This window comes from Mya arenaria, chromosome 11 (genome assembly GCF_026914265.1).
Source record: "Mya arenaria isolate MELC-2E11 chromosome 11, ASM2691426v1".
Taxonomy (NCBI): domain Eukaryota; kingdom Metazoa; phylum Mollusca; class Bivalvia; order Myida; family Myidae; genus Mya; species Mya arenaria.
The window spans coordinates 7,701,590-7,729,079 of NC_069132.1; the positions used below are offsets into that span (position 1 = coordinate 7,701,590).

A 27,490-nucleotide genomic window follows, 5' to 3' on the forward strand; every position below is an offset into this window, starting at 1 on the left:
TTAATAATACCAGATTGATGTATATTAAATCGATCCACTTACCCAGCAATGCCGTATTTTCTTCTTATGGTGTCATGACGATTTCTGTTTGCACGCAATTGTTGAAAATTATGACCCTCATGGGTTAAATGGGTTAGGGTGGTGTAGTGTCAAGGTGTTCTTATCTTATCCATGACGTTGTGGTTTCGATTACAAAGAGGGGTTCTTTCTCATTGTCGCTCATAATGGACATATGTATTGGTTTCTACCCAGGAAACGGATACCAGCGTGACAAAAATGCACTTCTTAAATAGGTTAACATATACTTTGAATTGTAGGACCAAGTTGGCATTCATATGATATAAACATGTTTATTAAGTAGGTATAGTATCATTGTAGTTATTTTATGTTATGAATAAAACAATTTATCTAGCTGCAATTAAAATTCATATTGTCAAATAGGCAGAGGCTGAGGTTGCTCTTCTTCAAATGGTAGGTGATAAAGTCACTCATTTGGAAACTGAAATTGTCCCTATAGCTGACTGGGCCTGATTTTTTTATATTCAGCTTGTCCCCTTATAGTTCTTATGTATTTAGCCTGTTTCCGTATACTTTGAATATTGATTTTGTCGTTATAGCGTTTGGATACTGGATTGTTTCCAGTGTAAGTGCCGATTAATATTCGTTTATAAATTTCACTGTGTTGTCAAGATTTTGGTGGAATAATAAGAATCTTCTTTTTTTTAATTATATAAAAACGACTCATAAATTTAAATGTCAACCTTTTTGGTCGCTGTTTTAAATAATTCCTAACAGTGTAGTACCGAAACAAGGGACAGTATTGTTGGAAATAATATGTTTATATCTGATTGAGCTTTTTTGTTGGGAATCATATGCTATCAAAATAGATAGCTAAACTTTCCAATTCATTTACTTAAAACCTAACGCACTCCTATTTCTGCTGATACGTTGTAAAATACCAATTTTAAAGTACATATTCTTGATTTGTACTTGTTTTTAGATTGAACAAAAAGAATACTTACAGTTTAAATGTCTTCTGGCAGTATGAATTTCTAAAGACACGAATTTCTTTATTTTTTTCTAAATAATCTAATATCTCTAATATAATATTTCTAATATTGCTAAGTGAATACGAGTGGTATTAAAAATTCAAATGTTGATATCAAACGTTTAAATATATTAGCTTCATCAGTATGATTATGTTCTTTTAAACACAAACTATTGGCAAAAGTATAAATATTGTATATAACAAAGTTGAAATTGAAGTCGACGGTTTATACGAGTTTAATTGTCTTCATTTTTGCGACAAATAAAACCTTGTACGCCATTGCAAAATTTATAAATGCAATGAAAATGTCTTTATTCTTTTATTATCTGTTAAATGTAAACAAAATCCATAAAATATATGACAAGCTGCGTTATGTCTTACTAACATCGAGTAGCGGATGTAGACTGGGCGTAGTGGAGTGGGTGTGGGGTGGGTGTGGATGTATAGGGCTAATTATACACGTCACTCGGGTTAGGGTTAGGTTTAGTTTAAAAACAAAATTATGACACACAGCCGCATCCTAATTCGTATATAGGCGTGCCAGTTTCACTCACTACCGTCAGTATACTAGTTCGGAATTCAATATGGTGAAACGGGTGTTACCAACAACCTTTTAATGTGACAGTTGAAATAGACAAGCTCTTACAGGACTGATTCTGAGACCGAAGTCCATAGATAGTCCGGTGGTCGGTGGTGGGGACACACAACCCGCACGGACATCACAAAATCCGTGTGTTTGAGTTCCAGTACCAACCTGACATATCATGTGAGAGTTGACCTTTTCTTATGGAGAATCTGGTCTTTCCAATGAACAATGATTATATGAAACTGTCTCAACTACCCTTAAACAAATATTGACACCTGGGAAATAAACCAGGCATAGCATAAAGACATCTTCTTTCAAACACAAGTCTTACAGCAAATTTCTGTATCATATACGTTTATTGTACAACATTGATCTCGGACCACTTGTGACATTATGGCACGGGAGACACCTCATGCTATGGTGCTCTATATATCGAAAAAGCATTCAGTACGTCGAAGCTAGACAAGTTGTAAACGGAAATACGGAAGGACGGACAATATACTAAACTACCAAATACCTCACAATTGAGTCATAAACATGCAGAGTAGCGTAACTGAAGATTATCATTGGCATGTTTTTATTCCTAATACTTTTTGGGGGGAATACAATCAGGTCTGAAATTTGTTAATTAATTAACTGTGTTTCAACCTACCATAAAAACAAAAGCGCCCAACCATAGCTTTGCTCATGTTTACAAATGAACGTCAAAATCAGCCGATGTCAAAACAGGAAATATTTGAAAAGTGGAAATATTGCCGCCTTATTCCGAAATAAAACGTGAGAATTTTTTTTATAACCATTCAGCCGTTATTTGTCACTGGTATTGTCATTCAAAATCAATTTGTTACGTCTCACTTTTTAAACTTTCAGACTTCATGCAAATTAATTGACTTATTATTCAAAAAAAATAATTTTCAAAGACAGTTCTTATCATTAACGAATGACAAAACATATGTATTATACGAAATGATACATGGTTGACCATGACTTTTGGTTGATAATTACCCCAGTAAAAAAACTACCCTCGGGCAATTATTCTTCCCACTGGGGTAATTATCAAGCATAAAGACATTCGTCGAAAATCAAAAGCAAAATCCGTTAAACCATATCCTATGTGAGTGTATATAGGAAAGGTATTAACGACTACCATAATCCAGACATTGCCAATTTACTACCGTGATAAATGATAATAACAACACCTCTGTCGAAGCAAATAACGATAATTTACTGGTATTATGCATTACCGAACCCTTTTATTGCCGGAATCAAAATCATTCATCATTGTGTCTAATCAAAAGAGATCATTTAATGTTTGCTAATTTTGCATGTATGTAGAAATATAATTGTTATGTTCCATCGACATGTAACAAATCACAACAAATCTTTTGTTTTATGTGCTATAGCCATTATGTTGTTGCTATGCAAATGACGCATATGATAGGGTTTTGTAGTTCAAGACATTTTAACTTATAGACAATATTTGAATTAACAACTTATACAAACGAATGTGTCTTTTGTTTAATATCAGTACACTTTTGGCGATACTCCTCTAAACTTTGTATTCGTTAAAGATGCACTCTTACTCTCGAATAAGATTTACCACAATTAATAACATTGTTTTAATATTCCAAAAAGGATGAATACATGTCAAAAACAATGGTTCTTATAAAGGACATCGAGTTCAATTTGAAAGAAATGAGCATAAACACGGTGTTTCTACCTTATGAGACTATAGTAGACCACAGTAAATATTTTAGCATTCACCAACATTTAATATTTTTGCCCTTTCTGTTATTAAATACAAGGCTACAACTTTGTTATCAGTTTTATCTTGTTTTCCATAAATGCACTATTTAGTAAGTAGTTAAAGGTTTATCAGGCAAAATGTAGGTTTGTTATACATGTGTATGTATTGATTTTGAATAAGAGTGTCACTTTAATGTATTTGGTTGCTGGGTTTTTCCTTGATCAAATCAATCCATCAAAACATTTGTCACTTAGAGTTATAAATCGAAAAAAAAAACATGTTACGAACCATTCCCATTCATCAGAGTTTCGATCGTGATAAATATGTGGTACGCATAGCATCATCACTCTGGTGAATATATTTAGTTCAGCCTAGCATAGAAAATAAAATGATAGCAATAACGGAAGCTGAAGAGTTGTACACAATGAATATGCCACTTTATTCATAAGAAAGAACTGTTATGACTGGCAATATACTAGTGTGGTGGGTCGACTACTCCTCGGCAGATTTTACGGAAATTTGAAAGACCAAGGACAATGAATTGTACCATTGAAACTAAAACTACGAGCCCAGCATTACACCAATTACACATACCTGCTTTTGACCTTTAGAGGCAAATTATCAAGATAATTTTATACTATTTTCTTCGAGCTCGATCGTTACGAAAGCTGATTGGTTATAAGTCCACACTTTATGCCCTTTTTCCTGGTAAAACCAGTAATGATATCTAGTTTAAGAGGCTATTTGAAGGTACCCGCTGTGGTCTTCGAACCAACAACTTAAACAAGGTACTTGCAACAAAAACAAATTGCATATGCATCGAAATATCTTAATTAATCACTATCATATCGGAGCTACCACCTTGGAATGGTCGGCAAAACAAGAGTGCAATGGACGCTTAAAATATTTAGTTGTACTCAGAGTAACACTTGTCCACAAGCAAAGTAAAAAAATTGTAAACCTAATTAGAACTGCTCCCTTGAATGAACCAGCCGGAGAAACGGTGCTTACACCTCAAATGTACAGACTTATAGCATGACCGAACACATGTTTCTTCAAATTACTACACAATAAGCAAATGTGTATGGAAAAAAATCGTTTCAGTGCGGTTTTTCTAACTAAGCAGAAGAGGTTTTAAAGTCGCAATGCTATTTTATGAAGTGGAATAATGAGTATACAAAAACGTATACGATTCAGATCATAAACATTTTTTCCTTCTTTTACATTTTCTCAAGATTTAGAAAAAACACGGAGGTCAGTTTAGTAGGGCCACAAAATGCCGGAAATTTCGTTTGGGCCAAAATAATTATAAATGGAAAGATGCATAAAAAAGGTTAATTCTTAGCGTAATTCGTAAATAAGTGCAATTTTGTCACTTCACTAATTGTATTTGAATTTGATAGAAAGATCAAAAGCGCAAAAAAATGGAAATGAAAAAAGAACATGAACTTTATCAAGAAGCTGAAGCGCAGATGTTTACAAATGTAAATCATCAAATCGTAATATACATTTTCTTTTGCTCTAAAATCCCTTAATTGGACAAAAGTATTACATTATAAACTGTATCAGACTGTAGAACCATTCTGCCAAGCAATTACCATTAGAATCTGATTCAATGCAAAGGAGCACATTCGAAATTCACACTTTTACCAACACGTTTACCAATACTCCAATTAAATGACGAAGACACGCTGCTTTCACACGATGTTATCATATCTTTTTTCTGAGTAATCAATTGGTGTCAAATAAGCAGGTTGATCATGAGTGTTTGTTATATTCATAATCATCAAACACACTCCTTAAAATATAATCTGCGTTTATCTTAATGAGATATCAGACGTACATCCCTTACTGTGGGCGGAAATAGCATGAAACAACACAGCAGCAACATTTAATAAGCAGCAAGATACAACACAAAGCATCCTCCTTTAATATTCCTAAACATCAACGCTCGGTTCATGCAATATCTCGATATACCATCGAATTCACAATTATGCGAAATGGGAAGCCTCTTAAATGCAAAATGAAACACCATATCATATGGCAGTTGCGGTAAATACAACATTGGCAAGATATACATAGCAAATCGTGCACGTCAATCGGTTACAGTCACGTTCTCAATTCCATGTAATGGCTGTTTGTACTGCCTACGGAGGTTGCTGACTTTTTAAAGAGTTTTGTTAGTATCCCCGCCGTTCTTTCGAGCGTAATTTAATTGGTCAGAACCTTTACAAATGCAGACTGTACATGTATGAATGCTTTGCTTGGTAATGCGTCCGCCTTTTCAGTACTTATTTTTCTTGATACTAAACATATTATACTAAATCTCTGACGACGTCCGTCGTTGTTTTCTTTGACGTCGCTTAGGTTGATTGACACGATAGGCTCATACACAGGTTCTTGATAAATTACATATGTACTTGTATATAACATCAACGGCATTCCTTTAATGTCACTTCTTCATATATTCGCGTATGTTATTTCAAGGACAAGCTAAGTGATATAAGTGTGTACTAGTTTGGTATGTTCATCACGATAACATATAAGCCGAGTTTAATTGGACACTGTTTTTGCATTTGAAATCTTGTTCTTTCTGTTAACCCAAAATATTTGTGTATAATTAACCATGATTACTTGGGGATTGAATGGATATTATAAGATACGGGATAAGTAGGACACATGATACCTGTTTACATTGATCAAGACGCCAACATTATCTTGGAAATGTTTAATTTCTTCATAGGAATCGGCAAATAGACCCAATTTTGGTACAATATGAAGATTAGTGACCCAATATGGAAAATTATAGGGTCACCGCGTGACCAGCTGTTAACCAATGGCGTTGCGTCATTCATGTTGGAGGCGTAATATATAAAACGTATTGAAGGAATATTTGGTCGTATTCAATAAAAATAATGTTGATACACAAATATTTTTTTGTTTACCAAAAAATATTTCTAGGATTGTTTGAATACATTTTAATGTTTTACTTTTTTAATTTCACCTTGTTAAGCCCTTTCTTCTTGGTCGTACTGTGGACAATATTTATCCCGCCCACTGTTAAGCAATTAAGATTCTCGACAGCAATAAACCCATCGAGCACACGTCAAATGACTAAATATGCAACGTACATTCATTAATTAATTGACAACAATAACATAAAACTCAATAACGGGATAATACTTGTTGTGTTCATTCACACAATATGCCCATAAGACACATGTTGGTCCATTTAGTATTTAAAACACACGAATTGTAAACGATGTTGTTGGAAGTCAAAAATAAAGAGCGTACGTTAATGAATCTTTTCAGGCAAGTTAAGCAATTTTCGATATTTTGATGCTATTTCCGGATAAATAAAATACTAAATCGGTTGGATATAACAAGTCACAGCATTCGTTTACTGCAAATTGCGTCTGAATATCTGAACTTCTGCAACCAATATATTTCGAATTAGACTACATGCACAACTGTTCACACGGATGGCGAAGGATAACACTTCTCCAGGGTTTTGCCGCAATAAAGATATCTTTGTCGTTAACCTTATGCTGCTTAAGAATTTTCCGGGAAAACTATAATTTCGGCCATAATCTATACGATAAATGTTCTTACGATTTATTTTATTGAAACGCAGTTAACATGATAAAACATAGATACGCCACGAATCTTATCATCTTAAGCCTTACAATTTTTATATTTGGCTAAGTGCTTATTGAGGCATCTTAATTGCATGTTGAGAACAAGGATTAATCCGACCTGGACAGGGCTTAATATTTATGCGAAAAACTATGCAATGTATATTGACTTGGATTGAAAACAGAGCTGATAATGTTTTTTTCCTGTTTTACATTAAGCCTGATGTATCTGATATAAGTTACCGCTTGCATACACGTCTGGTGTATCGTGTGAACAACAATGAGAAAACGGGGGATATATTACAGTACTGTCGCGTATCCGAGAAAAATATATGTTTACCTCTAAATACGTAGTGGTAGTAAAATGGACTGAAAAGGAACATCATTTCATGAACGAGTGGATAGATTTATCTCTACTTATTTCTAACATCAGAAAGAGGAGCAAGAATACTTTATGATAAAATATAGCCTAGTTCTATGTAAAAAAAAGAATGTAAGAATCATCAAGATAAAAAGAAGCATTCATGTACTGGTGCCTAAATAATTTGCAACGAACCTGTATACATTTTGAAATGTTTAAGAAACTGTTTCAAAATCAATTAACTTACCAGACATTTTAAAGATACATTTGTATGTAAAAATAAGATTCTTATTCACTATTTTAAAGCATAATATGTCGATATTTTTGTTTTTGAAATGTGTAAATGTACAATGTGTAAAAAGTTCACTTTTCTCAGATTTGTTGCACTTTGTTGACAGTGTATGTAGTAATATATGAACACCTTCTCCGTATATGATGTCGATCTGCACTTTTAAGTATTACGTTGTCTCTTATCATGTCCTTCGTTACCTGTAAAATATATATTGTAAAATTTAATCAAGCTTTACGTGCTCCACTTGCTATGTCATTTGTAAATGTTAAATCGTGTATTTTGTTTTTCTCACGGGCCATGTGGCTTATTAAACATGTATTCAAAATAAACCATCTCTCTAATATTGTTGTTATTTTTATACGACGAAAAAAATCATATATTTATTGGATAGATGATTTCTCCAGAATGATTTGACGACGAAAGGAGATACAAAGTAACAATAAACTCCTTTTGTCGGTATAAAAACATTCGCAAAGGTACTTTCATAAATAGTTTAAACGAAACGTATACACCTTTTCCACATCTTCTTCCTTCGGTCCCATTAAATATAATACAATAAGATATATGATGGATTCGTTATTAGAGAACAAACTTTAACATCGTCAGGAAAGCTTTGACAAAACAGGTTGGAAGATCCTTTTTGATAAGCACAATATATCATTTTTTTCATACCACGCACATTCTTATATGGTTTTAATGCTTACTTTGGGGAAAATTTCTCATATGAGTATGAAGAAAAAAAAGATGAAATATAGATGAAGTATCTATATAGTGTTGTCTTTTTGTGTGGGTCAATCGAGGATTTTTCAAATGTTTGCTCATTAATTTTTAGGTAGATCGGTACGCCCGCTCTTTTTTATGTAGATCGTCAAATTTATTTAATACATAAACTACGAGACTCGGGTAAATTAAAGGAGGATACAACGCGGGGTTGATTATTTCATACGCATTTCCGTCTGTTTTAATTAAATAACACATTTAAATACAAACACAAATCAGTTGTTGTTCTTTACTACCTTTAATTATATGGCTTCTTTCAGTGTTTTACTTAACAAACGCAGAATATATATCATTCAAGGCTTGAAACTTCAATGCGCTACACTTGTGGCAAAACAGGTTATTCAACTACAATCGATTGTTCGGAAAGTTGGATATGATGACACTTTGAGAGGGCAGCATGCATTTTTCATGTCATACGATGAAAATGAAGCTTTTCGCTATAAAGCTGTTTAATCAACTCGGTCAGATACTCGGCAGAATAATGAAGCACTATTTTGTGTTTGCAGTTTAACAATTCCAGTGAAACACAACACTCATGACTCCACCGTCGACTTTTGTTATGTATCACTTTCGGCCAACTTTAATGAAATTTTATTTCAGGTAAAGGGAACGCTTTATTACTTTATCCACACATGTAAACACGTGTTTATTAGTTGATATTACACAGCTATTTTCATGCTATTAACCACAATTGGCAGTCGATATTGATATAGAGAAAGACAAGAGTTAGGTTATCATGTAAGCAGTTTGGATATCAAATCTCATTATCATCATTTATTGATAAAGTTAACATACTATCACTATTTTTCATTTAAGATGTACACAGAAATCGTTTTCATGCAATTGGGTTTATATTGAAATCAAAGATTTTGGCTTATAGGGTTTAGAAAGCAAAAAATATCTAAAATGACAAAAATTAAATGTAAATTAGCAATTACGTAAAATAACTTTTACGAACTGTATCATGCTCAATGTATGTACAGACAATGCGCTTCGTGTAAAATATATAATATAGAAACTCATATACAAGAAGTGCAATGGGCGGATATAAAACAATAATTTACTTGCGAGAAAGTACAAGCGTGTGAATTGCTTGGATATGCACCGACCATGAAATTACGGCGAATTGTGTCACGTACAGGGTAGTGACGCTCTACAAACTGAATATCAAAAATGCAAAAATAATAGGGTTACATATTGCATAAAAATAAATATATGTTTTATCTTCATTGCTGTAAGTTAAACTCTGTGAGATGAGCAGATCCATGTACATTCCACATTGGTTATGTGGATTAAAATTGGAGAAAATTTGTGCAATTCATTATTATCAAATCAAACTGACAGACTTTGCTCCTTACTAAATATGAGCTTATGAAGTTATGAACATTTAAGCATCCCGACCGAAAACCTATCATCTCTATTAAGTACTTTTCTATCAATATATATGCAAAAAGCTACAGAAACATGCTCAGTAGCAAACAGTTTAAACATAAACCCGGTTTAGTGGCAATGGCAAACTCTGGTTATAATGAAGTTTGAATACCTGCCGATTGAAGTCACAGTATATTTCAGTATGGTAACCTTATGTATGTGAATGCATATCCAAATGACTTCTCTTAACCTTTTTTACATTTTCAATCCCCCCCCCCCAAAAAAAAAAAAAAAAAAATATCGAAATTGCTGGAAACAATACAGTTAGAGAATAAAAAAATGTATTTTGGTTTTAGTGGGGTGCGAACTCATGCCGGCAAATCAAAAAGAAATCTAGATAATCAGGACCTTAACAACTACATGGGCACATTTTTAAAGGCATGAGCGATTTTGACATGCTGAGTATACATTGATAACATCACATCAATCAACCAATTACACAAAAAAGGGCTGTTAACGTTTGTTTGCATGTTGTAGTCTTTTAAAACGATATTTGAGCAAATATCAACATTATTTTGAAACACATAAAAGTGAATTTTAAAAAAACCTGCGCGAGTTCCAATCTGAAAAAAAGGTTTATTCAGGTGCAAATTACACACCAATGCTCTTGGTTTTGTGATATTAATATATTTCAATGGAAACAGGGCAAACAACACTCATGCCAGTGTATAAACGCAACACTTGTTTTTTATAAAACACTGGCATATTAGTATCTCAAGTATTTGGGTAATACATCACCTAGTGAATTTTTGTTTTTCTTATCAACGCGTTTCTCCGTAAGATTTAATATAATTTTTGCTAGAGTTCCACGGAAATTGTAAGACGTAGAATTCCGGCAGGAAATATTGCAATTTGTTCACGTCATTGCATTTCATTCCAGAAAACACTTTCTGTCGAACGTGAGCAGATACAAATCAAAATAGATATATCCTGAATAGAGAGTGGAAAATTTAAATCCTTGCTTGAAAACGCATTTCATATTGGGGTGACCAATAACATTAAAGAGATTCTTGTAAAAACATTCGAAGTAATTCCTGGAAATCTCCTAAACATATACTGGAACATTTTCATTTTGACTACTAGTATATGGTTTAACTTCTATGATATTGGCTTTTGGGGGGAAAAGTGTAATTATTAGATCTCTTTCATGCATAACAGTTTTGCTTGTGCTAGAGCATTTCTAAAATGTTGGATTTAATTAAATTATTCGGTGAGAATTACATTTGGAATGATTATGAATTTATTTTTGAATTAAATTAGTAATCCGACAAATAATGTATACAATATTTTATATATATTTCATTCTGTGGACATAACAAATTACCATGCCCACCAAAGATATTTTGTGAACCTTTGGTCATTATTCTTAAAATTTTATTTCAAGAATAAACTTCTTTCATTTCTTATTTCAAATCACTATGTGAAATAATTATTAAATATATAGTTGGTGCTGTTTTAAGGTTATTGCTTGTTTATCTTTTTCTGTTCCGTTGGTGGTCAAAACAGGCGTGAGAAAGTAAAAAAATGTCTTGAATATTTATTTGATAACAAAAAGCTGTACATCAAGTTAGATATGTCTACTTTTTAAACAGGCGTGACTTTGGCGTAATATATAAGTTCCCACGAAACTTATGGTATGTGAAAAGAAAAAATATCTCTCATGAGTTTGTAATGTGAGTTTTGTAAATTGTATTAACCCTTTAGCAATAGTTTAGAATACGGTAACAAAATGTTCAGGCATGCCTAGCCCTGATGTTGCATTCCAAATTACCATCTTACATGTGTTGAATATTTTGCTCATTAATAGTCATCGCTTTATATTATATTTATGCCCCCACAAAGTGGCGGCATATAGGGTTGCCCTTGTCCGTACGTACGTACGTACGTCTGTCTGTCTGTCTGTCTGTCTGTACGTACGTACGTCCCGAAGATTGTTTCCGATCTAATTCTTGAAAACCGTTTGTCCAATCCTCACCAAACTTTAAACACATGTTTGTGACCATAATATCTTGATCATGTTCGATAGTCATGGAAATCGCTTTAGTCATTTAGGAGTTACGGCCCTTTTTTGCCAAAAATACTTCAAAAATATATTCCGGTCTAATTCTTGAAAACCGTTTGTCCAATCCTCACCAAACTATAAACACATGTTTGTGACCATAATATCTTGATCAAGTTCGATAGTCATGGAAATCGCTTTAGTCATTTAGGAGTTACGGCCCTTTTTTGCCAAAAATACTTCAAAAATATATGTTTCCAATCTAATTCTTGAAAACTGTTTGTCCAATCCTCACCAAACTTTAAACACATGTTTGTGACCATAATATCTTGATCAAGTTCGATAGTCATGGAAATCGCTTTAGTCATTTAGGAGTTACGGCCCTTTTTTGCCAAAAATACTTCAAAAATATATGTTTCCAATCTAATTCTTGAAAAGTATGTGTCCAATGTGGATCCAACAAGTTTTTTCCTGCCTGAATGGCGCCATATAACCTATACAGTCTTGCGATGCCGTAAAACCCAACTCAACTCAACTTATCCTATATGTGCAGATTATCCTGAATAATCATTATGGCTTATTTTCTGTGACAAAAAATCGAAGTGGGGGCATCCGTGTCCTATGGACACATTTCTAGTTTCTTCATGATATAAAGTTGTCTAATCACTGAATGTAAGCAGCTTTGTTCATGATTGGATTGTACTAACCTCTTGATTGCAGTAATGATACTCATATGACGATTTAATATCATGCCGTTTTGCAAAACGCTTGCACAAAATCAATGCTTTAAACTGTTCAATTCGTCTACATGGATTTGTTTATATTTACATTTCAATTATTTACTAGTTCACAGGACTCAAATCAATCTTCGTGGCAATTGGTGTATTTTCCTTACCCGTACTTCTTATTTAACATGCTTTTTGAGTATCAAAAGTCCCTGAACAGGTTGGGAAGGAACTTTTTCACATGACGTTGAATCACCCACAATACGACAAGTTCAGACAACTCATTTGCAAAAGAACCAAATTAATGGAAAAAACTATAGTTAGGTGAGAGGAAATCGGACAACAAAATGCAAAAAAACAGTTTAAATAAGAAGGAAGAGCAAGCTATTTTGAAATATCAAAGCCAATTTATAAAACAACTCTTAAGTTAAGCCGTTTGATTTTGAAGCTCCGTCCGTCTTCTCTTAAGAACAATAATGCACGACACAGTAGGGAATAAATTTATGGTTCGAAGAAATTGAAACTTATTTGATACAGTAAATCGAAAGGCTATCAATATTTTGTATGAAAAATGCTCCATTGATATCAAGGCCAGGGTGTAATCATGGCTCTGTGCGGTACAAATGTGAAATAAATACTTCGACTTTTTTTAATTCATTAATGACATTTTTAGCGACTTTCGTCCATAAAGTTCACTTTGGATGTATACATGGCATGTATTGAGCTGAGAACTAAAAAATTATAACGCCTTACTCCGGCTAACGTTTAAAACTAATTTGCTCATATACAGTTCCTATCACCCACATCGAAAGTCTTGTAATTCTATAAACAAGTGCCATGACAATTATTGATAGTTGCCCTTTTCATTAATCTTATTAAATAAATAATTATATTTTTTATATCTTAAGTGTTTACTTCGTTTATTAATGACTTTGTATTTATATTGTATTTTATGTATCCCAATTAAAATGTTTCGCTATAAGGTTTATCAAAATGCTGCGTGACGATCTCCCATGATGCATTATTAACCATTGCAGGCTCATCAAATAGCAGACGATGTTTACCTTCGGGAGGAGGATATTCATTTCATATCGTCAATACAAAATGCTGACAGAAACGAAATGGAAAGGAAATTTAACTTTGTACATTCGTTTAAAATTGTCTCTATTTAATGACATGTGAAGATATGGTACTGACTGTATTTGGGTGATGATATAAACACATTATTTAGATTGTCATTACCTCTATTTGTCTGTATTTACATGTTTTTTTTATCAAAATAATAGTCAGTCGCATTTTCTACTCACATATCGGCTGATCAGTTTTCAAAGAAATGAACGTTGATTGTATTTCAATCAAGGCTTGACATTGCGAGGAATAAAACAAAAACCCTTGGCAGAACTCGTCATTTGACTCCAAAAGAATACCAAGAATGATGGATGAGATAACACTCGAAAGCAGCAGGTACTTGTTGTGTAATAGAATGAACGTGTTGATAAATGATGGAATCGCGAATTTTGCAATAACGCTGTTTATTCTACTCATAGATCGACAAGTAAATATCCGACAGAATAGTCAAACACTTCTTCACAATGCCAGTATATCAGACACTAATGTAATTGTTTGTGAATACATGATTCATTTTACCGTCTGATGAATTTTGTTGAGTATTGTCATTAAAAACTTAAAAGGAGAATGTTTTAAATCATACCGTTGACAATCTTAATTTAATAACGCCAATCAGCATACATTTTAATAATGTATATGCTCAGGTATTGCAAAATAAACCTACTTATGTCAAGGGAGCGATATAAACCTATTCATACAATCCGAAAACAGCAGCCGGTTAACCGATCTGACATAATGAACCTTTTATTGCAGCGAAAAAGAAAAAGATAACAACAGTGCATTATTAACGTAAGTGTCTACGTACTTCATAAACATTTTGAAGTCATCGTACGACTATGTAATTCATGAACATATCAACATTATCAATGCCAACTTGGTCCTATGATACAGTGTGAATGTTACACTACTGATCATGTGAACATACATTGCAAACGTGCTCAAAGTCATCCTTTAGCAACTCTCTATTACTGGCTACAAAGGTTATATGACTGTGTGTAAACTTCTAAAATCAATCTCTTTTACAATACTATTCAAAAGCTACTTGTACAATGTAAGAAATAATGTTTTTAATCAAAAACATTGAAAAACATTAATCATTTAGGGTCATTATGGCATTGACGTTTGGTAAAACTTTATCTCATTGCATATGCAGATGATGTTTATATTAATTCTTTCAATCAGAAAAGGAATGGCAAGATGGTTTAGATAAACTAGAGGAATATTGTGATAGATGGAAACTAAAAGACACGACAGCAAAACTAAAAAAATGGGGATATGAATCAGGTCATGCCATATTCATTTATAATAATGTCTTGGAAAAATCATATTAGAAATATTAAATATATATTAGAACAATTAGTCTTTTACGATGCATGATTTTTCAAGGGTGTAAAGATTGATAATTTATTTTAAAATCATTTTAAACAAAGAATAAGTGATCAATCTAAGCAAGAATGGAATGCAGATATACAAAGTTCAAGTAGGGCATTTAGAGATGGGTTTTTTTGCGGATTTCAAATTAGATATTTTTAACATTGAAAATGTTTGAATTTCTTTAAGTGAAAACGTGTATATTCACATTGACTTTGTATAGAAACAGTTAGAAGAAACAAACTTTCATCTGTAACAATAAATGAAAGACCTTGCTTATGTTGTAACTCTCTAGAAGATGAATTTCACCTTATATCTGAATATATATATATATGTTAAATTGCCGTTGCACTGAAACTAAACAGACATGGTAACTATTTCTATTCAAATAAAAGGTTATCGCAATCATTTGCATTTTCAGGAGAAGCTGGAAATATGTGTTCTGTCATGCTGTAAATTGTATTCAGTAGGAATAAATTGCCGTTCTAATACCAAGCGGTTTCAATACCGAACGAACTGCTGAGCATTAAAACAACCCAAGAAAGCAAAAGTTGGTTCTTTCACAAACTTAGATTGATTATGTTATATTTGTATACCAAACAGCGTTTTTGTCAATCAACTTACAGACATTATATATTATAAATAGCTTTCGCAATTTCGCAATCTCATCTGGTCATGTTGAGCTTCCACTTGGGATTTAATTACTCTTTTAATAGTGTATTTGTTTGTGAACTAAATGTTTATCAGATGCGGAAAAACGCAATGGTAGGTTGGTGGATTCCATGTTAATCGATTTGGTACAATAATGTTCGATTGGCTACGTGTATCAAAACACGTACGCATTATTTCGTACCATAAAACTGTAGTCGCATGTGGTGACAAGACAGATAATGTGGTCACATGACATGATATGATATCTTCAAATGACATACTCTATGGTCAAATTACATGTCCAAATGAGCAAAACGTTTCAGCTCTTAAGGTCAATTTGATTATTAGCAAGATTAATTTCATTTTACTCCAAATGGAACTTGAAAGGAAGCAACGTTTGGAAAACAAACATATTGCGTCATTTGTACTCATATACTATAGAACTATGAAACACAAATTAAAACCTTGAAGACATACGCATGAATTATACCTTAGAAAAAAGCAACATATCTTCGCGACGATACACTGTGTTTGAGTCCGCACTTATCTGTTGGCACTCGAGTATTTGTCCGATTTTCAGTAGGTCAATTTCGCGTAGATCTAATCTCACTCTGAAGACATCAATTTTTTCTTGTAAAATACAAAAACAAACGATTATTAATCGACTTCCCTGTGTGCAGGCGCTGGGAAACTTTAATTGACAACTAAAGGTCCGGTAGTATGACGGCATTTAAAGCCTATGTCATCAACGCGAACTTTATATAAATGTTTAAACAGGGAAAACACGAATAGTACCGATCGGATTCTTTACACGTTAACGAGGTTTATTTGTCAATATCAAATGTTTTTGTTGTTTTTGTGTGTGTTTTTTCGACTTTTATTTTTTACAATCCAAACGATTTTTTAAATCCATGCGACGTCCGTGCGTATATGAATCTATAAATGATTTGCTTTCAGCCCATGACAAGTAAAATTAAATGTTTAATAAACTCATTTTCTGACCATTTGAAACATGGATACATTTTAAATAGTGGGACACCACAAAAAATATCCTTAAATATTTATTTGATAACGGAAACATGTATATGTACTAAAATGTTATAGAATTGGTCAAAATTGATTTTACATTTCAACAAGGCGTATCTATATGTGGTTCAAGCGTTGACAAATGCCATTCGTCCTACAACACTAGTATAGGATTGGGTTGCACAACGTTCTGGCATGCGCAACACGATGATACCTTGTTTCTTTCATTTGCCAATCCGTTACATTTTTTAAATATTTTGCTCACCACACATTACACCGAAATTGCAATTCTCCTCATTGGATAATTTACCAACATTTAGTGAACGATTAAAATTCAATGTGTCTTATCGTTTGCACTGCATGTATTCGCAACACTTTCAATGCATCTATGTTCATGTATGTACTTTATTTGTTTGTATTTCAGTCAGCCTATGTATTTGTCAGCCAGAATAAACTGCTCCTCATATAATAAGCATGTTAATAATATTATTTCGTTCATCATTATTTGAATGACAGGGATTCCAGTAACTTTAAACAATAACTTCAGTGTCCACAACCTATTTCACCCTCTCGCATGAATGAAAACTAAACACCAAGTAGTGTGAATGTTTTGTTTAGTATCAGAAAGTCATGGAGGCCTTCATGATGTGTGCTATCAACTTAAAAAGATCCGACCACGCCTGTTCTAGTTCCGGAGTCCACTCGTCGTCCAAAACAGGCTGAATCGCCAGGATAAACTGCGGTCCGATCAACTGAAATGCCAACACAGGAGAACAATGTCACAAAATATCCTAAAACCTTATTTGGGATTTATAAGATAGTTTATATGTATCTTATAACGTTTTCGAGTTATCTCTTACAACAGATAACTTAGTTATTCAAAAATGTCGAATACTGTTTTTAAACCTATCCATCATTCCGACATTTTTCTTTCAAAAAAAAACATGATTTTGGAATGAGTTAATGTTTTGTGTGATCTTACGTTTTGCAATTCCTACGAATTATTGATTTTCTTCAGAAGCTCCACTAAATATCGATAATTTACATGGTAATCTCTTAAATGAATGTATAAGTGCGAGTTATAAAAGTCTGAATCTAATCATGAATCATGATCGTGGGCGATGCATGTGTAAAATATATTCGCATTTATCTTGGAGTTATCCTAATCATGAACGACATAAAAGCGACTTACATCCATATAGTCGACCTTGGCCGTGTACATAACGTGTCTTGAGCCGAGTTCCTGGAGGATTTTAAAGACGTTATCTGACTCGTATATACAGCTAAGGCACTTGTCAACAGTACCCATCACTCGCATAGCATGGGAGCGGAGCTGGTTACTCTCGTTGAGGTCCTCCGGGCTCATGCCTCTGAATGGCGCAAAAACGTTCTGTACGTCTGGATGACTGGCAAACAGTCTGTTAAATAAAACAAGATTATCGTTTTAGGAAGCCCTGTCCAGTGAATGTATCATATCGAAAAACAGCCACGTAAGTTATTAGAATGCGTTTTGTGATAATGTACATAAATATCCATCTTTTAAATTTAGTTTTGTTGTTTTTATTTAGTACATTAGAGTACATAATAGGCAGTTCCATCAACCCATTGTATTTAATGTATCTTAAGAGGTCGTCACTGTTCGTGTTTCTGACATATTCGTCTGAAGGCTGTCTAGGTTTAGAATAAACAACGACATTTAGCATAAAGAACTCATTTCTATTGCTGCTTTCCTGAATTGTATTCGAAATGTCATGTGAACAAGGAAAATTATAATTATACATAGTTTGCCAAGAAGCTGTGTTCGTAGAGGATCACGACAGATTAGACAGGTAGATTATTATTATAACCAAGAACACCTACGGAATTTGGAATAAACACATCATAAGCAAATCCAAAGAACTCGCTTAGCCATAGGTACACACCTCGCCACAGTTTTCGAAGAAAACAAATCTCATAAAGTTCAAGTGGTTAATTTAGGGACTAAAGTGTTACTACCAATGAAACTACAGGCACAAGCCCAGTAGCAAAAACTGGGCTGCATCTTGTTGACTTAATCGTTTGGAAACCAACATAGAAGCACACAGCACACTTCACAAGTCTTCCCGATGGACACACAACGCAGCAATACTACACACATAACATAAACATCAAAATATTTTTACATGTTTTGTAACCGCATTGGAACGGACAAAGAATTGATATCATATATTTCATTATTGTAGAACCGTTTTAAAGGCCTCCTTTAAGGAATGTTTGGCATGATAATCCCCTGCTGTGCATTTCCTGCTACTTGCACTGGTCTCACAGGCGGGGCCAGTTTCGTGTGTGGTCGTTTATCGGCTCAGGGCCATTTATGGTCCATTTCTATAATAAAACTTTTAAAACTGCGCAGCAGGATACTCATATCAGAGATCTGATAAAAGGGATCAAGGCAAGTGGACTACGATCAATAAACAGAGTTTACGTACTGTACACAGTTTTTTTGTTGTTGTTTTTTGTGTGTGCGTGCGTGCGTGCGTGCGTGCGTGTGTGTGTTTGGGGGGTCACTTATATAAGGCTTAAACAAGGCATTTAACAAAGATCCACTGCTACCGTTCACTAGATACCCATTATCTATGTAACTGGCAACTTACATGGGAGCACTAGAACACCCCAAAAAAATCAAAAGTTGTTTCTGGTGTTTTTCTATCCCACATATAACAATGATCGAGTGTTCAATAATCGGTAGAATATTTCCCTCATCAGATTTCTGTCATTTTTCTATCTAAATCTCTGGATGTACATTTCTGTAGTTCAGGAAATTACTGTGGACACAATATCTATTTCAAACAAATTTTGTCCTTGTATTGAATATCACAATAGGATACTTGCTTATTTAACTCCAATCGATTACCCAGAAAGTAATAGCACTCGGCGGGAGCAGCATGTATTTGTAATGTAAATAATCTACCGACGTGTTGGTAAACGATGAAAACGGGGTTTGTTATCAAATGTATTTTTAGCAGTCTTCGAAGAAACACGGATAAAAATGTTCTGCTTTACAAAACCAGAACTCAGTGAGTGTTAAACTGTAAGTTTTATGAACATATTATACACTGGCTTTAAATATATAGAAAACCAAAGAATACTAATAGCAATATTGCAAATATGTCACAGTGATTATGTCTCATGCTATGAAACTCAGAGAGTATAAGTTAAAGCTCAAACAACCACTATAAACATTCTCTTCTTCAAATAAACTGAATTGTTTCCAATATAAGTTTAAGAATATTTGTGTTGCTCGCGATGATTGATATATTCCCCTAATGCAGGCAATATCACATGTATATGGCTGTGAAATATTAGTATGTAGTTATGCCGATTGCCAATACACTCTGAAGAAATAAATATATAAGAGATGTATTCAAAAACTGTAGTGCAAATGATTAAATGTGTTTATGGCAAATTGTTTATATTTATTTATTATTGATACTCTCGAAATTCATTAACTCGTTATCTATGAATAGTTGGTATTTAAAAGATATTCCTAAAGTCGATATGTGACAAATTCGTTCCTATCAAAGAAACACTAGAAAGCCAAAACATAAAGCAGTGTTGTTGTTGCTGTTTTCACAATTTTTGTGAAAGATTGAAAAAGCTCCGTCATTTTGACATAAATCAATAATTTGCCTAAAAACTGAATAAAAATGGTTGTCAAAATTAGAGAAAAATGATGATTGTTTCTTTAAGAATACACCAAATCTTCTATCAAAAATATATTTCACAATAATCAAAATATAAAATTCGAAATTATTATTTCATTTCGGATTTAGGTATATTTTTAGCGTTGGAAATGGGGCCGAAGTTCGGACCCGAAATTGGTGAGAAAAAAATGTTTACAATCAAAACGAGAATACATAAACTATGCGTTCATTATGCTTTTTATTGGATATGTTGGTTAATTGGTTTTATTGAATATATACTTTATCAAAATCTACAACATATGATGTCAACAACTGAGTGACAATTGTTAACATTTGAATGTATAATGTATGTTAGAACAATTTGAATATAGCCCTTCATTATATACATAAGTAAATCATCAAAAATATAAGTTTTAAAACATGTATGAAAATAGCAACCCCCAGAACGAAAAATAGTGACAAATGTCATTTTTTAATTATATTCACACACCTCTTAAATGTGTCTCTTACTTCTGAATTGAGCCACTTAATGATAAGATTTAAAAATCGACATTAAAAGACACATTTTAAAATGAAATCATGCGCAAGGCACTTTGGTCTATAATGATATCCAAGCACTGGCGTATTATTGCAACTAGCATATAACGCCCAATTTTGACAGTGTATACATGTATTATAATTGGAAGGGATTCTTCGGCAGAAAAAGAAACTGTACCTTTTTTACCTAAATAATATAAAAACAATTATTTTACTTCAACGATTTAAAACTATGTCGTTTAAGTCCGATTTCAGATGAAATAAAGATAAATATATACAACATTTTGGTACGACGTACCAATTTCTTTCGGTTATTTATTTCAAATATTAGTATAATTCTGTAATCAAATACATTTTAAATGATAAAAAGATGGAGTTACCTTGCATCAATACCAAAAATGAGGGTAAATGGAGGGATCCGAGAACTAAAAATAAGTGGGTCGTATTCATTAACAACGATCCTTTGTATAACTATTAGAAGACTAGCATTGAATTATTCTAACCGTAAGTTCTGATATTCCTTTCTATAGAATTCGTTAAACCAAGGAATTATCAAATTTGTTCATTTTACAGTAGTTTCAATTCCGTTTCAAGTTAAAAGCCGATCTGTTAACATAACATGAGATGAAATTAAAAAATAATTCTTCACGAGACGAATCGACAAAATTACAACATTTAAAACTCCTCTATTTCGATTTTCCCGTATATTTAAACGCATATCATCCGGACAATTTATATTTAAAATGCGATGACATTACTCAATGTTGATACGTCCAGTTTTTCAAAATGCGAAGTGTTTATCCCGTCTGACACTTTCCGGAAATCTTGAGATGTAATACTAACATAATGGAAATTACAGGAAAATGTCAAGTAGCTAAAACTATAATAAAGACCATCACACATCATCTGCTAACAGTGTTGATAGTGATATGGAAGCATGTCTGAGGGTATCATCTTTGTACATAATGGAAGGGTATGAGTCCTTATCAGCGCTGATAGTTGTTTTCTTCAAGTAAATGGTTAGAAGAGGATCATGAACCATACATTAACCTATTGTTGCCACTACGTCGCTTTAGTATTTTTCTTCATTTAAAGGCTTATTTTGTTAATGTACACAAAGTTAAAATACAATTTCGTAATACAACGAGAGCAATGCAGGTTTGTTTTATTATTCATGATTGTAATGCAGAAAAAATATTTAAATCTCAAATTTAACCATTTATGGATTCTTTATCCGGTATCGGTATGTTATTGCAAAGTGTTTAAAGTCAGTGTTGAATTTATGTTTAAGCACATGCTTACTGATACTTGATAATTATAAGTAATCGTACTGTTACACAAAATATTACTTTGTATGTTATATAAACCCATTTAACATAAATTATCCTATGCAAGAAATGCTTGTTTATTTAGAGTTTATCAAGGAATCCTCACACCCATGGACTGCGGTATGGCTTGGCAAGCTGCGACGTCATCACGACTTCAGTTCGAAGTTCCTACAATTCCAGTCAAATGTAGATATAATTAGAAGTATTGAAACACTGTTCCAAATACGGTGGTGATACTCTAGAGCTTTAAATAGACCTGTGCCTGATGCGAAGAAGCTTCCACGTCTAAAGTAATGGCTCTCGTGATACACTTTTCCTGGGTCAATACTTAGCGCTCCAAATGTCAATGTACCATTTCATTCCGAGTGTCAGGCAAGTTAAATTACTGGTATCAATTGTTAACGTCTTCTTTCGGTTTGACACAGAGGACCATTGTCGCATAATGCGACTCATTAATGATTTTTAAAACTATTAGTGAAACAACAGAGCTTTTTTAATTGTTTTAAAAGTTTCAAATTTTATTTTATTGATACGTACACTAGAATAGCAAAGATTTTATCAGATTTATGTCATACGTATTATCAATGTATAATTGGAATGGTCATGTTCAGGGGGAAATGTTGGCTGGGAATAATATAATGAAATAGTTATAAAATATACAAAACGCACATCATTGACATATAACTGTCAACAACATGCAGGCTTTCACAGGCACATGACCATTTCGAACATTTGAACATTTATTAGGGATAATTGATATTGTATGTAGCCAATATTTGTCAAAAATACATTAATGGTAGAATTCTATTCATGAAATGTATCATCAATTGTAAGATTTTGGCTATAACTGCTGTAAAGTCTTGTCAAAATTTTATGTCGCACAGTTACAATTTGACCAACACTTGAAGTATAAATTTGGAACGTTACTCTGTGTAAGTAGTTAAATTTTGGAGATGGATAAGGGCCGAGGTTTGGAGGTGGACTAGTAGTCTAGTTTTTAAGATGGACTAGAGTCGAGTTCTGGAGATGAACTAGAGTCGGGGTTTAAGACGGACTGGAGTTAGCCAGATCTTGTATGATAGTCTTGCTCAAACTATGTACTTTGTAGTAGCTGAATTAAACATGGAACTGGGGAGAAATGTCGATAAGTTCTAGAGTGCGGTGTCTGTGGCGGTTACGTCACATTATGTACCTCCCCAAACCAAAGATGTAATTTTTAACATGTGGATTGCAAGTACAAATCATGTCATCCGACGTCAATATTTTAATCTCTGAAACCGAAAGGCCAAGACCCTTGATATTTGGTATGCTCCTTCATGCTGTGGTCCTTGCCCAATACTGTTCAAACAATGTCCCTGGGGTCATGAGTAGCCATATGAAGTGGTTGTTTACCAAAACTGATTAAATTATGTCCCTGGGGTCAAAGCTGGCCTTGGCGGAGTTTCTATATGCTTCAACGTATATAGTACAATTTTGAAAATCTTTTCTGAAACAGCATGGCCCTGACTAACTATATTTGATCTACCTAATAGTGTCCCTAGAATCAAAGCTAACCTTGTCCCTGTCTGGTATTCATAAAATATGTAATATTAATGACAAATAAAGATAATATTAATTTAACATAACATATGACCAGCGAAATACTAAACTAAGCAAAGCTTACATTGTTTTATGAATACCAGCCCAAGGGTCCCAGGTATTCTATAAACTTGTATAGGAAAGTTTTGGAAAATCTTCTCTGAAAAAGCAAGACCCAGATTGATACTTCTGTATACTGGTTTGTAGATTCGTGCAGTGGAACGTTACTACATACACCATAGCAACCAATGTCTTCTTTAGCAATAAGTGTATCCTAAGCATCCTTTTCATCTTCTTACAAAACATCCAATGATTTCCTTTGCAAACCTCTATCTTCTTAAGCAACCAGCGACCTCCTTAGCTACCACTGACTTCCTCAGCAACCGATCAAATCCTAATCGAGCACTTGCTAATTAAGCAACCATTGATCTCCTTAGAAACCAGTGGCTTCAAAAGCGACCGCTTCACACTTCCTTAGTAACAAATAGCACCCTAGGTAACCATTTACTTACTAAGCGGCCACTAACTTCTTTAGCAACCAAAGAATTACATAGCAACCAATTTACTTCCTGAGCAACTACCTACATCAAAATCAACCTACGACTTTCTTTGCAACCAATGAATTAAATAGATTCAAATGACAACCTTAGCAATAACCATCATTCATGCCAACCAATAACTTTCTATCAACCATTGACTTTCTAAGAAAGCTCTGATTTCTTTAGCAACCAAATCATTCAAAAGCATACAAATACTTCCTGTGTAACCAATGAATTAATTAGCAACCAAGGATTTCCTTTACAATCATGACTTCCTTAACAACTACCCTCATTCATAGCAGCCAATGGCATGCTTCATAGCCAATGACTGCCTTCGCAATTAGTGACTCATTAACCGCTCACTCCTAAGCAACATCCTTCATCAATAGCAAAAAATTGTCTGCCCAAGCAACCTGTGAATTAACTCAGTTAATGTTTACATTTTCTCGCAAATGTGAAATTCTGATGATATTGAACATAATCAGTGCATTGCCGCATTCAGCATTCTCAGTGCTTTGATTTTAAAAAAGCTGTCCACTTCATCTCTATTTTTAATACTTATGTGATAAAATACAGAAACAAGTTCAGTAGCAAAAATGTTTGATCATAAACCCCGTTTAATTATTAAAAATAAAAACGACATGTATTAGCTAAACTTTTCTTTCAAATGAGTACATGTATGTAAAATATTTAAAGAAACATATATGTCACATGCCGGAACATTCCGAGTCATCCAAAGACGCTTTTTAAGATAACATGAATCTGCAAAAATTCATAAAATCAAAGGACTGAAAGTATAGCTATGTAAGGATGCTATATTCAACCTTCAGGAATACATCTTCAAAAACTAGAAGGCAATTTGGTCTCGATTGAGCAGTCTCATTATTTTTAACACATAACTTATAAACAAACGTTGCCTTCATCATACGTACGCATATTTGATATATGTCTGTGAAATAATAACACGATCAAAGAAAATATAATCTCCAAATAACCCCACAACCATGATAGAATCTTGAAATTTGGATTTGCTGCTTTTTTAATGGGAATAATGTTAATTTTGTGACTTTTGATGTTAAATCTACATGAAATATGTTTTGACGCTTTAAACGAACAGTGAATAGTTTTTCATCTGCATAAAAGTAAGGTAAGAGTTTATTTTTTTCCAAAAATGCATACCACTCGTCATTTATGAATTCTTGTTTTGAAATATCCAATTTTCAATGCGTTGCCACATGCCTTTTTGCCGAGTATTTGATATGAATGATGTTTATATTTTTATTGCTTTGCTCGCTCATCTTATATATGTATTATATGTATATTTAAGCAATCAAATATATATATTTATTCATTCATAACTGTGCTATATTAGCTCAAAGTAGAGTTATTACAATTGACTTAAATACTATATCAGAAAATGCTCTGAAATAAACAATAATTCAAGTGGAGACTGCAAACCCCTACAATGCCGGGCTCATGGAAATATTTTCCTTTAAATACGAATCTTGCACTGGCATTTCTCAACGGATGTAATTTAGGCCCATGCCTACATGTTTTGTTATAAAAGTGAGGTGATTTTTTTTCTTTAATATTACGGAAAACATTCTCTCATCTAGAAATGGAAATATTCCCAGGACTCCTTCCTTAGCAAAGCTGGTCTGCAATCTATTTTTATATCGCTTTTCGCTGTTAATTGTCTGATTATTATAAATATTAATCATATATACAATTAAAAGAGTATAGAGTAAAATCTACGAAGAGCAATTTTTGGAGGTTAAGCTCTATTGTTCATGGTAATCCGAATTCTCGTCCATAAATAACCGGTATTCTGTAACTGTATTCCGAGTCCCGTGGGTAAAAATGGTGATCCCGTTATGTTAAGGTTTGGTTGAAACAAAGTTTGTCAATGAAAGATTTTTCTAGTTATGCATTAGTTTACGTGATCATTGTATCGCGTTGGAGTCTTCCAAAACAACCACAGATTCGGCAAAGAACCGAATATGATTTGTTTACTTTGCAGGTAGGGAATGATTCTTGTGCCTTTATTCAAACCAGAGACCATTTCGTTTTAATCACAAAATTCACTAGTCGAATATAGCCTGTAGACGAAAACAGATGTCCTTCTTAAAATCACATTGTTTGATAAGAAAGTACTACTAGCAATGCAATCAGGGGACAAAATGCTTTGTTATGCGATTCAAGTTTCTTTTAAACCCTTGCCCTGGACTCCTGAACGATAATAACTTAATTGCGTTGAGACGGGGATCAACGATATTTGGTGGGCGTGTTTAAAATGTGGAGAATCGAAGCAACATGAAGTAGGCGGTACATGAAAAGCTAAGAAATGGCTAGTATGAAAGCATCTGGCGAATATAGTCATAAGGCTATGGGAACATCAAACGAAAAGAAATGTAAGTCTACGTACTTCATTAGCATATTAATGCCAACTTGGTCCATGTCGTTTTTAACAACTTTCCAAGACTTTGTCACCAAGTCTTTTTGACAGTCGTTGAACTCAGGAAGGGTCGGAATCTGGCTGTTCCCGTTAGTGTCTTCATCCCCTGTGTTGGCAGGCAGGTACTTTTTACGATATTGGGAATTATTCTTATTCTTCCGTAATGTTTCTTTACGTTCCTTTGAATATATACATCCCATGTTCAAATGATGCTCTTTATAATCACTCACGTTTTACAAACATTTACCCGACTATTCCAAACATAATTGGTTGTTATCTTATGATCCGCTAAATAAATATATACGTATATTCACGTTCGGAAAGCTACACAGTAAATAGAAATACCTGGGTGTTTAACTTATCATTATATTTGGAATTTCTGCACAATATACACCCTGAGAGACTTCTCCTGTTTAGTAAGAAAACTCGCACTGAAATCTAACAGACATGGCATTTGGTTTGCGTACGTAAGTGATCGCAGTCATTTGCTCACTGTGGAGCATTCACACAGAAGCTGGAAATTATTGTTCTCTTTGGCTATAAATAGGTTTACAGGGAAATGTGATTTTTTATTGACTTTCCAATACCCT

The 27,490-nt window shown here is 33.5% G+C and overlaps 1 protein-coding gene across 1 annotated transcript; it reads right to left on the minus strand.

Moving 5' to 3' along the window:
- Window positions 1-16,922: 16,922 nt before the first annotated feature.
- LOC128207207 (globin-like) lies at window positions 16,923-27,375 on the minus strand. Its single transcript, XM_052910005.1, has 3 exons — window positions 26,871-27,375; window positions 17,973-18,198; window positions 16,923-17,532 (listed from the first exon to the last, which is right to left on the minus strand). The coding sequence occupies exons 1-3, from the start codon at window positions 27,098-27,100 to the stop codon at window positions 17,401-17,403; spliced, it is 588 nt and encodes a 195-aa protein (XP_052765965.1). The 5' UTR covers window positions 27,101-27,375; the 3' UTR covers window positions 16,923-17,400.
- Window positions 27,376-27,490: the final 115 nt, after the last annotated feature.